At 42.5% G+C, this 15,475-nt stretch overlaps 1 protein-coding gene across 2 annotated transcripts in view; it reads right to left on the bottom strand.

The window, feature by feature from the left end:
- The window catches only part of ANO1 (anoctamin 1), an 80,881-nt gene extending 66,109 nt beyond the window's left edge, over positions 1 to 14,772 (bottom strand). For both annotated transcript variants that reach the window (XM_042785122.1, XM_042785121.1), the window contains exon 1: positions 14,677 to 14,772. In XM_042785122.1, the coding sequence (XP_042641056.1) occupies positions 14,677 to 14,734 (58 nt within the window). In that variant the 5' untranslated portion in view covers positions 14,735 to 14,772. The remainder of the gene's footprint in view (positions 1 to 14,676) is intronic.
- Between the last annotated feature and the right edge of the window lie 703 nt (positions 14,773 to 15,475).

Genomic DNA, 15,475 nt, shown 5'->3' with positions numbered 1-15,475 from the left:
TTCACACAGACTTTGGCAAACTCTAGCTATAAGACACCAACCAATGCAAAGAGCTTATTAGATTCAAGAAGGGCTTTGACATATGTTACAGAAAAACAGCCTCTCAAACAACACTTTACCAACCAACCTGGAACTCAGACATTGTGAACCTGAAAGAAAATTCTTCAGGGGCAAATTATTCTCTCTTTGTTTGGGATAAGAGTTCTTGCCCCCCTTCTTGGAGAAGGCTGTGGGACATGCCTGGAGGCAAACTGTGGCTTGGGGGAGCTCCAGCCTACCGGAACATGCTGGTTTCCCACAGTGAATTTCTGTGCTCTTCAAATTTGGTGAGTAAATATCCCAATGCCTCATCTACCAATCGTGCCACAGATGTATAACAAATCAGTCTGTGTGAGATGGGAAGCTAGAAAATACAGAGCATCACCCAGATTTACCCACTTTCAAGAGTTTTTTAAAAAAAATCCCCTTCCTCCCAGGTGCAGCCTCTCTGGACAGCTCTTATGGTCCCACGTTGATCCCAAGGGGACTCTTACATTTCTTTTGGTCCTGAATCCTCTGTCCCAAACGAGTCAGCCCCAGAAGGCAGAGAGCCGCTGCTGCCGCACAGCTGCCGAGCTCTGCCTCTGACTCACCGCTCCTCCCTGGTGCCCTCTGACCGTGGGAAATGGTGGGAGATGAGGGCACTCGGTGCCTTTCGGGGTGCTCAGCCTCGGGATGTATTTGGTGCTGTGAGAGCGTAGCTGGACACAGAGAGACAGCAAAGCACCAGCTGCCTGCATCAAGCATGCTCAGGCACCAGTTGACAAACAGTTTCATTTTTGGAGACCCCCATGTTTAAATCTCCTTTTGGTCACAAGTGCTTGCTCAGATAATCTTTATTTTTAGATGTCCGATCCACCGTTGAATAACCATATGGTTTGGGAGTCTGCTCAGTTGTTCCTGGCAAGGGTTGGGGTTTGCAAGGACCCCGAGAGCTGTGACTGACCTCCACCAGCACCGCTCTGCGCAGGAGTACTCACCAATACTCTCAAGTGCTCACCTAATCAAATAAGAACATGCATCCAGAAAGAAAAAGAAAAGAAAAGAAAAGAAAAAAAAAAAAAAAAAGGAAAAAAGCTGTATTCTTCCACATGAGCCTCACGGACAACTCAGGAGTATCATCTCTTTCCCGCAGACGGAGAGCCGGTAGCCCCTGAGCTCCGGGAGCTCCCTCTCGCTCCGGGGGTGCAGTGTGTGGCAGAGGGATGGGAGCAGGGGACACGTCTCCCACAGCCAAGGAACCAACACTCCGACAGCATCCAGCTGCTCTCTGCATCCATTGCTTCCTTCCCAGATATAACTAGCTACTTACCCCAAATCCCCAAACTTAACAAAGAGCTGGGGCACTATTTCTTTTTTGTATGAAAAAGGGAAAGTATCCAGAAAAAAAAAAAAAAAAAAGAAGAAAGAAAGAGAACAGACACAAAATTAAACAATCTACCTTAAAATAAACTCTGCAGTATTATCTGTCTCTTGTCAAAAGTTATTAGGGAATAAAAGTGACAGACTGTGCAGTAAGATACATCCCATGTCCATGTGACATACCTAAAATCTGTCAAATATTTCCCTCCGTTGATGTCTCTGCTTATCCTTAGTGCCCACACATGTTACATTACTGTATATTCTTGTACAGCGGAAGCACCTGATTTATTTGTTGAAGGGAAAGAACACTTTTACTCTTCTGATGCGACAGGTCTTTGTCTGTTCCTCACATAAAACAGAAAAGTCCTTGACTAAAACCAGACCCCATGTAATTATTTTTCCTTAAAAATAAAAGTCAATACAACTGGCAAATGTGAACAAATATGGAACTGATCTATTAGAGAACTATAAACGGATTTTCCTTGACTGCACATTCTTCACATTAAGAAATTACTACTGGTCAATATTAAAACCAGACAAATTACATGGTGCTTTGGTGAAGAGAGAATAAAACAACTCATGTGGACAAGTTACAGGAATGGATAAACAAGATGTTGCCTCAGTCCAGACAGCAATTAGCTTTTGGGAACTTGGTGTCTGCTCTCCAGCCTTCGCTGAATGTTGCAAGTAGGGCCTCCATATAACATATCAAATCAAAACTGAAACACCAGACTTGGCCAACTATGTGGGTTGTTTGAAAACTGGACTTCAACCACAGCTTTGAAGTGGCTGTGGACTGGGTACATTCTCACGGAGTTTTAATTCTCATTAAAGCTGCAGAAGGGTAGGGCAAGGACCCCAGAAGAATTTGGGCGAAAAGTTCTTTTGTGGGGGTTATGTGGAAAGGGTTTTCTATGTGGTGGCAACATACAGCATAACCAAAAACATTCAAAGAGATTTAAAAATATTTGCAGTTGAATATCTATACTTTTTTTTAGAAGAGGCTTTAAATGAAAATTAAACCAAGCAAATAAAGCCAGCGACAGCTATTGAAATAGAAAGTGTAAAGATAATGGGAAGGAGAAAAGAGCAAGAGAAACACTTCACACTGAAAGGTGCCCCCTGGGGGTACAATTACAAAAGAGTTTAAGTGAGTCTGAGCAAGTGCAAATTGCGTGTCTGAAACCTGTCTACACCACATCAGCTTGACATATGGAGAGAGGGATCTTACCCATTTAACCTTGGTAAAAATCGGATTACGCACAAAATTTCCTTTTGTTTCTTCATCTACTTGTTGTTGGGGAACATTTGAAACTCTCTTTTCCATACTGCAAATGCCTACTTTTATTTGCATTGAAGTTAATGCAACTCAAGTGATGTGATGGTAACCCAACAACAGCAAAGCAATGCTCTGATGAATCCATAGCCCAGGGTACTGGGACACCCTGCCTTCCCAGACTGTTCCTCAGGGCATCCCAACATTGCTTCACAGGACTATGCCATTCAGTTTTAGAGCTGGTATTGAGTCAACCAAAAGAGAAGAGTGCCTTCAGATTACTAGGAAAAACCTCTGGCCTTCCCGAAGGTAGTGCGGGAGGTAGTTCATGGCTGAACCCCTAAGAAGCCCCACGGACACTGAGGGTTTCAACTTTTAATATGGTTTAGATTAAAATCCTATCTGTCTCCACAACTTTGATGAAATTTTTGTTTTCTGCGTCAAGGCCAAAAGCAATGAACTAAAACAAAGAACTTGACACATACAGTCTCCAATATACAAACAACCGACTGTTTCCATAGAAAATTAGAGAACAGAGGAACTGGAGTAACTCTAAAAAAATGAATTCCTAATTTTGTAATAAAGGCCACATGGTCTGCTCAAGTGAGTGCAGAAATGGAGAGACATAACTGATTAGTTTCAACCAAACACCACTACTGATTTATCTGTGACTACGTGCATTGTTTTCTTTATCTCAGGACACATCCCTGTGTCTCAGTCAATGGGAACTGCAGGGTTCACTTTCTAACTTAGAAGAGCATTTGTGTAATTAATTATTGAGCAGTTAATCAAATCGAACAGCAAATGAACTTACTCTGAAGTAGAAGTTCATAAAAAACACAAAGCAAAAACACCACCGTTGTCTCAATTTTTGTGGTTGAATTTCAATCTCTTATCTGTACTCACTGGAACAATTTTGGTCTGGGTTCCACACAAACTGATTTTGTAAACCAAAGCTGAATACAGTTCAACAAAGCATAAAATTAATAGAAATGCCATTTGAAAGTTAGATATTACAAACACCTTTTGTGAGGTTTTATCACCACTACATCAGATTCTGCCCTAATTTGGTAATAAACTGATATTCTGAACCCCATCTTACAAATACCGCAAACCCAAACTCAACTTTGCCTCCACTGGCCATCATTATTAGCAAAAAGTCACTGAACAAAAATTCTGGCATCGTAAATTCATGTAAGGAATAGTACTTGCAAAGGTTTTGAATGAGAGCTGAAACCCCATTTAGTTAAGAATATTTTATTGTGGAAAAGGATGTGGAAAGAGAAAATAAGTTAAAATGATAAAGAGACCTGAATAGAAAACCCATAGTTATAAATGGAACAGTCACTGTAAGCAGATAGTTCTGTACATCCACATCTGTTCCAGTTCAAAGCAGTTCATGTGAACCAGGGGAAGAAATTTTTTTTTTTTTCCTTTAGCTTCACTGCTGCAAACCTATCTGCATTCAGGCCAGGGCAGAGAGTTGGAAGAGGAAGAAATCACCAGCAGTATACTGGCTCAACTCAAATTTCAACGAGATTGGGCTGCCACTGACATCTCTTCTTGCTTTTCCCCATTCCCCCCCCCCCCCAATATTAAAACACATTTAAATGAGAGCAGCAACATTTGCAAATACAGCAATTAAAGTTGGTTGGTTTTGCTAACACCAAGGCATCTGTAGCTTAACAAAAGCTCTGGTTTTGTTTCTCTATTCACAGATAGTTTTTGTTTCACCACTGTCCATTTGGGGGCCACTTTGATGATAATGTGGGAAAATCGGGCAGAACAGCCAAGGAGGGAAATAAATATATAAAAACAACAAGACTGCTCCAAAACTCATTCAGGTTCCAGAGGAGCTCAGATTTCCTGCCTGTGGATAGTTGAAACACTTTCCCTACCCAGCTTGGTCTCTGTTTCTGTAATATTCCCTTTTCTCCTCCTTTTGAATCTTACAAATCAATTAAAAGAGTAAAAAAGAAAGCAGCTGCAAAAAGGACGTGGTGCAAAGAAACAGAAAGAGCAATGGTATCAAACTTGGGAAAAGGTAAAAGCTGAAATTAGCTCCCTGTTTTGGTCTGACAGCAATACCAAGCTTCAGGAGGGACACATTCCCCGGTAATAATCTGGTTATGAGAAATTGGTTATTTCCTACTTACATTATTAAATGGCAGCACATAGACACCATTCACACAGTGCATGAGATTTAAATGCTTTTTTTTTTTTAACATTAGGTTGTTTATGCTGAGGTTGAAATATTTTTGCCAGTATCCCTGACTGTACTTGCCACTTGTAAAATATGAAAGCTTCCCGCAACCAAGTCTCTATAGGCAACTCCTGCTACTGATGGACAATGTGCTTAAGTCAGTCAATACAAAATAATTGCTGGACTGAAATCAATTGCAGGCTCCCACGAACTGCTTTGACTGGATTGTACTTTAAAGATTTAGTGCCACGGCTGGTGAGATGCTAAACTCCTCAGCCACCATTAGATGTGTGCTTCAATTCCAAAAGTAAGATGGATGGCAAAATCTCTGCTGAATTCCAGAGTAGAGTTTGTGAGAAGCTACCTGAAACGCCAAGATCCTCCTATTCAATTGAATAGTTCTTAAAACCCCTAGAACAGATGCACGAATGAAGGATCAGGGCTGTATTGTGAAATACTGTTCCTGTTTGGTGGAGAAAATGTTGTGCAGGGTGGTAAGTGTGCTGCAGATGTCCCTCAAAAACAGAGAGGTATGGAAGCTGTCGGGACACACGGGAGGGTCTTGCACTCAGTTGCCCACTTCCCACCAAAACCAGGGCTATTTGTACACTTAAGTGGTTTACTGGACAAGGGCCAGAGGGCATAGCAAATTGCAGGATACAGCTCCGATGAGCTATTTTGAGAAAATATACTGAAGAGAAAGAGAAAAGGGAAAGCTTTCATTAATTCATATTATCAAGACAACAAAGATCATGTTTTGGAAACAAGAATCTGGCTCTTCTAACTGAAAGTTTGTTAGCAAGATGCTACAAAGAGAAAGCTTAAAAATTAAATTAATTAATCTGCCATTTAGAAACTATTAGCTTTAAAAGGCTTAGATTTGATCTCTATTCCTCTGGTATGTAACTGTTTAAAATCTAAACCAAAACCTGTTTCTGCTCTTCCATTGTTAATTAGTTTGTGGTCTTTGGTTTTTATTATCCAACTACTCAGTTATACTGTCAGATGGACTTAAAAATTTAAGATTAATCAAAAATTCTTTACTGCAACACACGAAAGACAAGTCATTACAGCAGTGTAAGAATGGTACTGGCGAGCACAATTTCTCTTGCAGTCGATGACTTGTCATTATTCTTAGCGCATTTGAGAGACCAGATTCATTCTCAAATGAAATCGATCAGCTGCAATTTAAAAAAATAAGCTATTTCATTTAGGCCAGATTTTCCAGTGTGGTGACACTCAGCAGACCCCTGCAAAGTAAACAGCACAGTGAGTATGCACAGCCTGATAATCTAAGCTCCAATTCTGAACTAAGGAGCACTTAGAACAATTTTATCATGTTTAATCTGGGGCAGATACACACTGCTCTGCTTCTTCCATTCTCACCTACACAATGCACATGGTCACATCCTGGACAAGTATGATCTTCTCTCAGCTGAATCCATTTCAAGTGAACTAAAATGACAATTCTTGTTTTCAGTTACCCGTCAAACCCATAAATTCAACATATTAATTCTTGCCGTATAACAAAAGTTCTGAAACAGCAAATGAATGAAATGCAGAAAGAGTTGATGGGTTCTCCTTATGGCTCACTAAAGTTTATCAAGTCCTTTAAGATCAATGTGTAAAGAAATACTTTTCACTTCTAAAGCATGTACAAAAGGGCTAGGGCGTGATTTCTATGTTCAGCCTTTGCCTTTGACCCTGGCTTCCTACTGTGTGAGCAAAAGGAGGATCTCCTGAATGTCCTCCAGTACAATTGTTCAGAAACAGGATTTGTTCCTGTTCTGAGAGCCCAAACATCATCTTACATCTCAGGGAGAATGGAGTAAAATATTTCTACAAGGTGACTGAATTTGAAATACAAATCTGTAGCAGAGAAATAGTTGTTTCTGTTAGCTGAAGTATGTCCTCGCAACATACCTTAGGCTGCCTTTTAGCTGGTCTCAGTTATCTGACAAATGGATTATTGACAGCAACTCTAAAGATGAAGTAACATTTCAAATCTATGTCCCTGTCGATGTCCACACTAAACCCTAGAAGACTGTCCACCGACAAATTGACAGAGCCTGCAAACACAACCCTACTAGTACAGTGCTGATACCCATATCCCCAGAAGCATTGAGATGAAAGTTACTCAATTCACGCCCTCTATACAATCAGTCATGCTGATAAAAAACCTGGAATATGTTGACACTCACTCTTCATTATTCTGTTTGTTAGCAAGTCCGTTTCTCCCATGGGACACAAAGTCAGTCCTATTAGCCACACCTCAATACACAGGTACGTGTGTACACAAAGCATCAGACAGCACAAATTCGTATTGTCCAGTATACCTTATATATGTCTTTCCTATTTAACATTAACATATATTATAATATACAGATGTGCTGCTTAGCAACAAAGAGGGATACTCCCAAGATACATTCTGGGAACAAAAGTGATACTCATGTTTTGGGTCAGATTACTTCACGCTTCTAATGAGTAAACAAAATCATAGCATGTTCTGCTACTGTTGTACAGAGCAGCTTTAAATTTTAGTAGGCAGTCACCACAGAAAGGAGATAATTTCCTAAAAATCCTAATAACATTAATTTATTTTCAGATCTGTTTGATTCAAGTTTAGGATTGGTTTGGGGCACACAATCAGCAGCATGATGAATTGCCTATACACCCTAGGACACTAGATTTGTTCAAGTATGTTGCTTGAGCTGATTAAATGAAAATAACTGTTGCTTTGGATGTTGGTCTGATCAACCTTAGGGGTAGTGTGAGAGGAATAATTAACTGGAATGTTCCTCCTGTTTTAGTATTTTAGTTATAAACTAACCTTAAAAATCCACTCTATTTTTATTTATTTTTTAATTCTTTGCACAGAGCTGCAAGGTCTTACCACCTTGGAAGATGCAGAAAGCAGCAGCGGGCAATCTTTCACCTCCGTGCTGACTATTTCACGTGCGAGACCCCTGAGGCACAACCCCAGAGCCAGCCCTTTCCCTCCACAAGCCCTGGGCTGCAACTCCTACACCTGGCTAAAATCCTGGAAAAAGCCTGGCTCCACATCCTTACTTTGTGACTCAGGCTCATTTCTGTTTATAATCTTGTGAGCTGAAGAATGACGATGACTAGTAGCTATATAGATAAATAAAGTATATTAAGTCACAGGAAGTAAAAAGGGAAAACCATTAATTTATTTTTAGAAACCTGTTCTTGCCATTCATCAGAAAAAGAACATTCAAAAGTATGCAGCAAGATACAAGCATCTGGATGAGGTTTGCTGACCACATACCAACATTCAGACTACACACAGAGAACCGTTTTCCTTCTTTAGGCCAGTCTCAGACTCCGTGCCAGGAACACAGGATACAGACAATAATGTAGTAGTTTCCACTAGCAAGCCTGGGGAAAGGGTGCTTTCACCACACATGCTACAGCTGCTTAGTCTTATCCTTTCAGTGGTCCTACAGCTGATACCTCCCCTCCAGATACATGGAGGCACCAGCTGGTACCTCCCAAACTGTTATACGCACACCTCTCATCAACAGTGTCCATTCGGGGTTAAACACAATTAAAAAGGTCTCAAGGTCTAGATCAGCTTCTCCACACATATAGACTATGCTAATGCTAACCAAAACGGTGATTTAATATGGAACTAGATGCTCAATTCCCAAAACCACAGCAGCAAATGCAGTACATCCACATAACCCTTCTTCTTCCTTCGCTTACTGGGCTGCCAAAATAGCATCCTGCAGTAGAAAACCTTTTCAGGACAATAGTGCCGCAACACACTGATGAATTTAATGATATTTGCATAAAAGCTTCCATCTTTTGCAGTCTGCAGTAGATTTCTTCTGGGCAATCATACCACAAGCATAAAGTCATATCATATTCTGAATCTTGGCCTGCCAAAATCCAGGAAGAATTGCAAAGCACGTTCGTTGACATATTTTGCGGTACATCGTCAGCCAAGATGCTGTAGTACAAATGATCAGACATAAATACAGAGTAGGTTTTTCTTTGACTGTTAATGCTGTGCTGAACATGTTTCTGCCCCCTTCCTTAATTCAAAGAAGTAAAAAACTAAAATTTTGAGTGATGCTTAGCCCTGAAACTGCCACCTTGGCTCTTGTTCCTCATCTTAAGAACAATTATAAAACTGCCACAATATCATGTTAAAAAGAAGAGTTTTAAAATGTATTCAGAGGACCCTGCATTCATTACTTTTATCCCTATTATGTCACTGAAATCAGTATCTGCTCACTTTTCCTATTCACTTTGTAAAAGTGTGTCCTGAATCTGCACTGGAAATGTAATTTAGTTACCAACCTTTTCCCTTTTTTATTCATTGAATGCTGTGAAATGTGTTTCTTTCTCTCTCCCTGGACAAAATTTTTGTTAGTGAACCTTACTTATCAACACACAAATCCCTGTTGCATATTCCAAGTTTGTTCTGCAAGCAGGACATCAGCTGACGTCAATGAAGATGTACACGAGGCAACAAATATTTGCAATGTGTTTAGAAAACAAAGTTTTTTCTCATTCTAGTGCATACTCATCAAGTTTTTCCCCACACAGGATACAAATAGAGGGAGAGGTAAGACAGCAGAACTGGGAGCCAGGAATACATAACTTGTAATCACTGATGTCATGATATAAATTAAATAATTTATAAGATGTAAAAAGAGCAGTTAATGCCCGCAAACCACTTAGCCTTTTCATAACATATTTCAGATTTTAAAACTCCCTCAGACCACTTACAGTTGTATGCAAAAAGTCATAGGTGTGTCAGTTTAAAAAAATAGGTTCTATTTTTCAGAGCTGCAGTCTGAAAGGACACTTTAGTGATTATATATTATTAATACACCACTCCTAGCAGTAAGAATGTACATCCAGGTCCTAGCACAGATACAGAGCTGCCAAGAATAAATCAGATATGCAGATAAGGTAAGCAGGCAAAGATACTAAAGAGGAATGGCACTGGATCTAGCGTTACTACTATCTTTTTATCAGTTCAAATCTGGAAATAGTTGCCATAATGGCTGGAAGGACAGACTGCCAGTAGAAGGTTCAAAGATGTGAACTGTGGGAGTCTGATGAAGAGAGAAAACACTGTCATGTGGGCCAGCCGCAGAGGAGAGGCAACACTGCTCTGAGGACAAGACACTGGAAACAGCAAAGGAAGCTGAAATGGCAGAACATGCGGTGCAGCACAAAGAAACAGAACAAACGAGAAGCGAGGATGTATGCAGGGACACAGGTCAGCTGCCTGCAGATAAAGGCTAAAGGATACCAGGAGGTTAGGGGGCAGGGAGAAGGGCTGGCCCTCCCACCAGGATGTAGTACTACTTTCAAAAATAGAGGGATGAGGGATACAAATCAAAGGCTAAACCAAATAAATAAAAATCTCTTTCCCTTGAGGGCATGTGGGCTAGCCTGTGGTGACTAATGCAGCCCAGCGCGAGGAGCTTTGCTTCCTGTGCATTCAGAGCCCCCGCAGCAAGGCAGCCACTGTGGTTGCTTCTAAAAGGCCAGTATTTACCATAAATTACCTTGCAGCAACAGTGGAGACACCACTATCTTTTTGCTCTTCAAAGTACTGGAAAAAAGTTGTGCATTGTTACTCACATTACTCTGTTACATTACTTAGATCTAACAGCTGGCACAAGATGACTTAGCACCACTGAAAATATCAGCGATAGGGGCCCAGCAAGGCATGTAGGCTGCCAACTCCTGAAAATTTGTCATTTGTAAAACCCCTCTTGGGATCTATACCTATGACAGAACTGAGAGTCCTGCCATAATCTCATGTTTAGCAGCAAATGTGGGTGAGGTTGGGAAGGTATTCCCATACCAGCACACGTTGTCCCAAGATAAACTGCTTTTGTAGTCTCTGAAAGTAAGCAGAATGATTTCATGCCATTATTGCTAACTTGGCTTGTATAATAAAATATGAGGATGTACACAGAAGTACTTTTTCAGAATCCCTGAAAACACTTTCAAGAAATAAAAGAAGTGATGGCTACTGTTTATGGAGCTCATCAGTCTAATGGTTTACCTATACAGTGACCCAGCAACAATATGTGAAATGAATGTTTGTGATAGCTTAAGCACTTCAAACTCCCCGTCATCTTGCCTAAGGACAATGCCAACTACTTCGGACAGGCCCTCCTCTGAAGCCTGCTCAGTGCTTTGGGCTTGCACAGATCTCATCCCTGTGCTGACCGCCCTCTGCAGCAAATGGAGATATAGCAGAGGGTTCAGCCTTTCAACGGTATGGTGCAAAGATTTACAAGTACCTTGATAATACAGAGCAGGATACTGAGCTCTGTGCAGAGGCAAACAGGACCTCTTTCCTGAGAAGTCACTAACCTTGCTCTGCTGTGCGATACAGCCATCTACTTCGTGCTGTGCTCTCAGTGAGAACAGCTTCTCCCTTCTCTGCCTCCTGGAGAAGTCTCTGGTCAGGAGTGTATCAGAGGGTGGCTTGCCAAGGACCCAGATGCATAAGATGCCAAGCATGCCCCAGCAAGTGCTAAGTAACCCCACTAAAACAGGGGGGGATGAGCAAACTTAGTATTCATCAGCCTTTCACACAGTAAAGTCCTGAAGTTTGTCGTGCCTGTTACAGTCCCTTCCTTTCTTCCTTTTCCCCAAAGTGATCCTAATTTAAAGCAAGCCTTATTTTCCAACCACAGCACGTCCCCAAGCATTTCCTTTTCTCAAAATCGCCAGAATCCAAAGGGTGCAATTAAAGCCAGAAGGGACATTTTTCCCTTCCTGATGCCAATAAATACTGCTGCTTCCCAGGGTTACTCTCCTGCCTTCTGTTTTGGCATGCTACTTTTACCCCATATTTCATGTCATACCCATACAACCGCAGCGTGTAGCCACAGAGCTACGTGTACCCTACCAGCACATCCACATCTGAGCCTGCAGTGCCCCATTTCCCACCACTCCAGGGCTCTGGAAGAGCAATCACTGACTGACAAAGTGCCCTGCTTGCTGCCAGTCACGTCCAGGACAAGGCACACTTCCTGTAGCTATTCAGTGGACTGAGGCACAAGCCTGCAGTCCGGCACTAAGTCAGAGCTGCGGCTTTGGCTGCGTATGTGCTCATCCACAGAAATTAATAAGTTATTACTACAAATTAAAATATTAAGTTAATGATGTGCATGACTGCAAGTTACAGATCTGGAAAAGAAGTCCTAATTAAATCAATACAGTTATTAGTCCCTTGTCATCTCTGATTAATTATTAGCTTAATATGCTTCATCATTTTCACTGTTAATGGAAATAGCTGCAGTGCTTCCATGAGAAGCAGGGTAATACACATGAGAAACCTACAGAGCCATGCTGAAAGTCCCAGCTGTGGATTGAGTAATGTCTTCCAGAGAAAAAAGAAAAAGAGGGAAAACATTTAATTTTCTGGGGTGACAGACTGACAACATTTAAGTCAGTGACAAAAAACTGTCATGGTTTTCAAAAGGGTCAGATGTTTGCTCAGGGAATTTTTGGCTGCTGAAATCTAGGGGGTAAAGACTCGACTCCTGATCCTGTGCTTAGCCCTGAGTGCTTGTCCCAGTGCCTTTAAACCTTTCTCTGAAGTGACAGGATCTCACTGTGGTCCTTCCAGAAGCCAGCATACCCATATCCTTGCCCAGCGCCCATCCCAATTCTCACCCTCGCCTCGTCTTCATTAGATGCACTCGTTACCCCAGAACATACAGAAGGAATTGGCATACAATAAACTGGCAGGCATCCACTGTGATGTCTGGGTCCTTAGGGCACAGATGTAACTGAGGACACCTGTCCTTTCATGACACCAAAAGAGCCAAAAATAATGTACTGAGGTCACTTTGTTCCTTGTTAGCAAAAAGTAAAATAGTCCTTTGGATGTAAGTGACTGAGAATATTTACCCAGAGCTCAGGGGAGTATAGACTCCCCTTCGTTTCCTGTTTTCTATCATCCTTTTACTAACCCCAACTTTCCCCTAATTCCTTGTAACAAGCAGGTTTCCTTAGCTGTCCGCAGGAGGCTTCCTGAATATAAAGACATGTAAAGACATCAAGGACGGGTCTCCACATGTCTCTCCAGCAATAAATGCAAAAGTTACCAGAGAACTGCATAGGATTTGTACCGCAATACAAGGATCTGCTATGTAATTAGACAGGAGTTTCATCTTATAAACAGCTTTTACAAACAAGCTCTTTTGGATAGGTTATCAATAGAAATACAAACATGGACTTCCGAGAACAAAACTGCTCCTTGAACTCATTAATGAAGCTGGTACATAATGTTCATGTTGCTAATGGGTGATTCAGTAAATTAAATCGAGAATGTCACTGTAAATTATTAAGTAAAGTTTCTCAAAGATAAAGAGCCACTCAAACAGTTTCTCAGGACTCTCACCCTATCACTGTGATTACCTCACGATAAATTGCCACCTGCCCTGTGAGTAATGCCCATTTTATCATTTAGTCCCCTTACCAATATCTCCCTTAATGTACTGTGCTAACACTTCAGCTTCCCATTTCAGTTTTGAAAAGTTCGAGCTACTCCTTATTTCAAGAAATAAGTTAATGTAGGACAATCGGTGGCGTACAGAAACCCTGTCCCCTGGTATTTAGATATAAAGTCCAGCTGTTTTCTGTCAAACAGTAAAGGAATAGTTTTCTTTTCATTCTGAATGCTCTTGCTAGCCTAACGTTTGAGGAACGTACAGCATTTCTTTTAGAAATGGGCTGAAGTCCAGTAAAATATTTGGGCATTTAATGAGTAGAGTCTAGGATAACGGTTTTTCGTGGGAATCCAAAAAGAGGGAGTAAAGAAAAGGGCTCCCCGTGCTATTCTTAGCTGCAAACAGTTAGATTTGGAATTTTGATTGTAAAGCATGGAATTTCTAAATGGTGCCATGCTAAATTTACTTCATTTGTATACAATTCAGCTGGATAATCAAGTGTGTTCCAGCATGTTCCTGGTTAGCATCTCAGTTCTAGTTTTATTGTCTCTAAACTGGTAGAAGAATGCATTCAGTAAATAGCGCTTGTAAAATTTGTGTTCCAATGCGTGTGTGTGAACATTTTATATACACAGTGTCTGCGCGTGAAGATTTTATATAACTGCGTATGTGGGTGCACATGCATGCACACAGACACTGAGCTGTGATTTATTTCTAGAGGGAAGCCAAGGAAATTCCCACCCCCTACCATTTAAACGATCTGCTCTTTGGCTCTAAACATTCTGTAACTTCTCAGCCAAGTAATGTATTTTCTCCTTCCAATATATATAATTTATTTTGCTGCACACATTAGTTAATGATATGGAGATACATGATTTAGCCAGTTCTGTAAAAACATTACTGACAATCTGAGACAGACCCATTTCATTCTGTAAGACCTTTTTTTTTTTTTGCTCATCTTCCACAGCACGGTGTGAATTAACAGCAATCATCAACTCAAGGATTTATCCCACACACTTTGTACTCCAACAATTTTTCATAATTAGATTGGCTTCCTGGGGTCAGACAAGCTTTTAATTACTATATTAATATAGGTAAAAAGGACTTTACACTGTTTTATGTTTTGGGGGGCGGGGGGGGGAGATGGGAGACAGCTATTTCATTTCACGGGTACTTTGAGGAGATCATTCCTGGATTTATAAAAATAGTCGATGAAATGCTAATAATAAACCCCTCAGCGGGGCACTCGGGGCGGGGGCAGCCCGCGGCCGCGAAGGAGCGCACCCCCGACCCCCCCGCAGCCCAGCCCCGCACCTCCGCCTCCGCGGAAGACTTACGCGATCCCCAGGGCGCCGCGGCCGGCAGCCTGCGCAGGTGGATCTCATCCTTATCCATCTCCTACCCGAGCCGCGCAGCCCAGCTGCCACTTGGTACCAAACTGAACTTGCCAGGATCCCTCCTCCTCCTCCTCCTCCTTCTTCTTCTTCTTCTCCTCCTCCTCCCTTTCCCCCCCCCCTCCCTTGTCTTTTTTCGGGGAAGGCGCGTTCATCCAGCGAGCGGCACACCGCAGCGCGCAGCCGCCCCCCCCGGCCACACTTTAAATAAGGGCGCCGGGCGGCGGCCCGGCCCGCCGGGAGCGCAGCCCTCCGCGGGGACCCGGCCCCCCCCTCCACCGTGTGACGACGCCGCCGCCGGCGCTTTCTCCCCGCCCGCCCGCCCCCGCGGACGCTGCGCGGAGCTCCGCGCCTACCTGCGGCGGCAGCGGGCTGCCCTGACCTTGGGCGCGGGGCGGCGGGCGCCGGAGCGACGGCGGCAGCTGCCGGGCGGGGGCAGCGCGCCCGCGAAAGGTCAGCGCGCCCCTGCGCGCCCGCGGCCCGGCGGCGGGGGAGGCCGCGGAGCGCCCGGGGAGGGGTGGGGGGGCATTGCCGCCGCGGTTTCGCTGCAGCTGAGCTCCCTGCAGCCGCCGAAATGAAGCCGATTGAACCGTTTCCCTGATCCACGTCCTGGTTTTGTTTTTTGATTTTTTTTTTTCACCTTGTTTTTTGATTTTTTTATTTTTCCTTTTTAATGGATGTTAATTCCCACACTTTTCGGTTTAACAAAAATAAGAGAAAAAGAAAAAGCACGTCTTGGCTA

The sequence above is a fragment of the Tyto alba genome, unplaced genomic scaffold, assembly GCF_018691265.1.
Source record: "Tyto alba isolate M040663 unplaced genomic scaffold, T.alba_DEE_v4.0 Super-Scaffold_8, whole genome shotgun sequence".
In the NCBI taxonomy this organism is placed as follows: Eukaryota; Metazoa; Chordata; class Aves; order Strigiformes; family Tytonidae; genus Tyto; species Tyto alba.
Note: the sequence above shows the minus strand (reverse complement) of the source record. Positions and strands in the feature narration are given on the sequence as shown.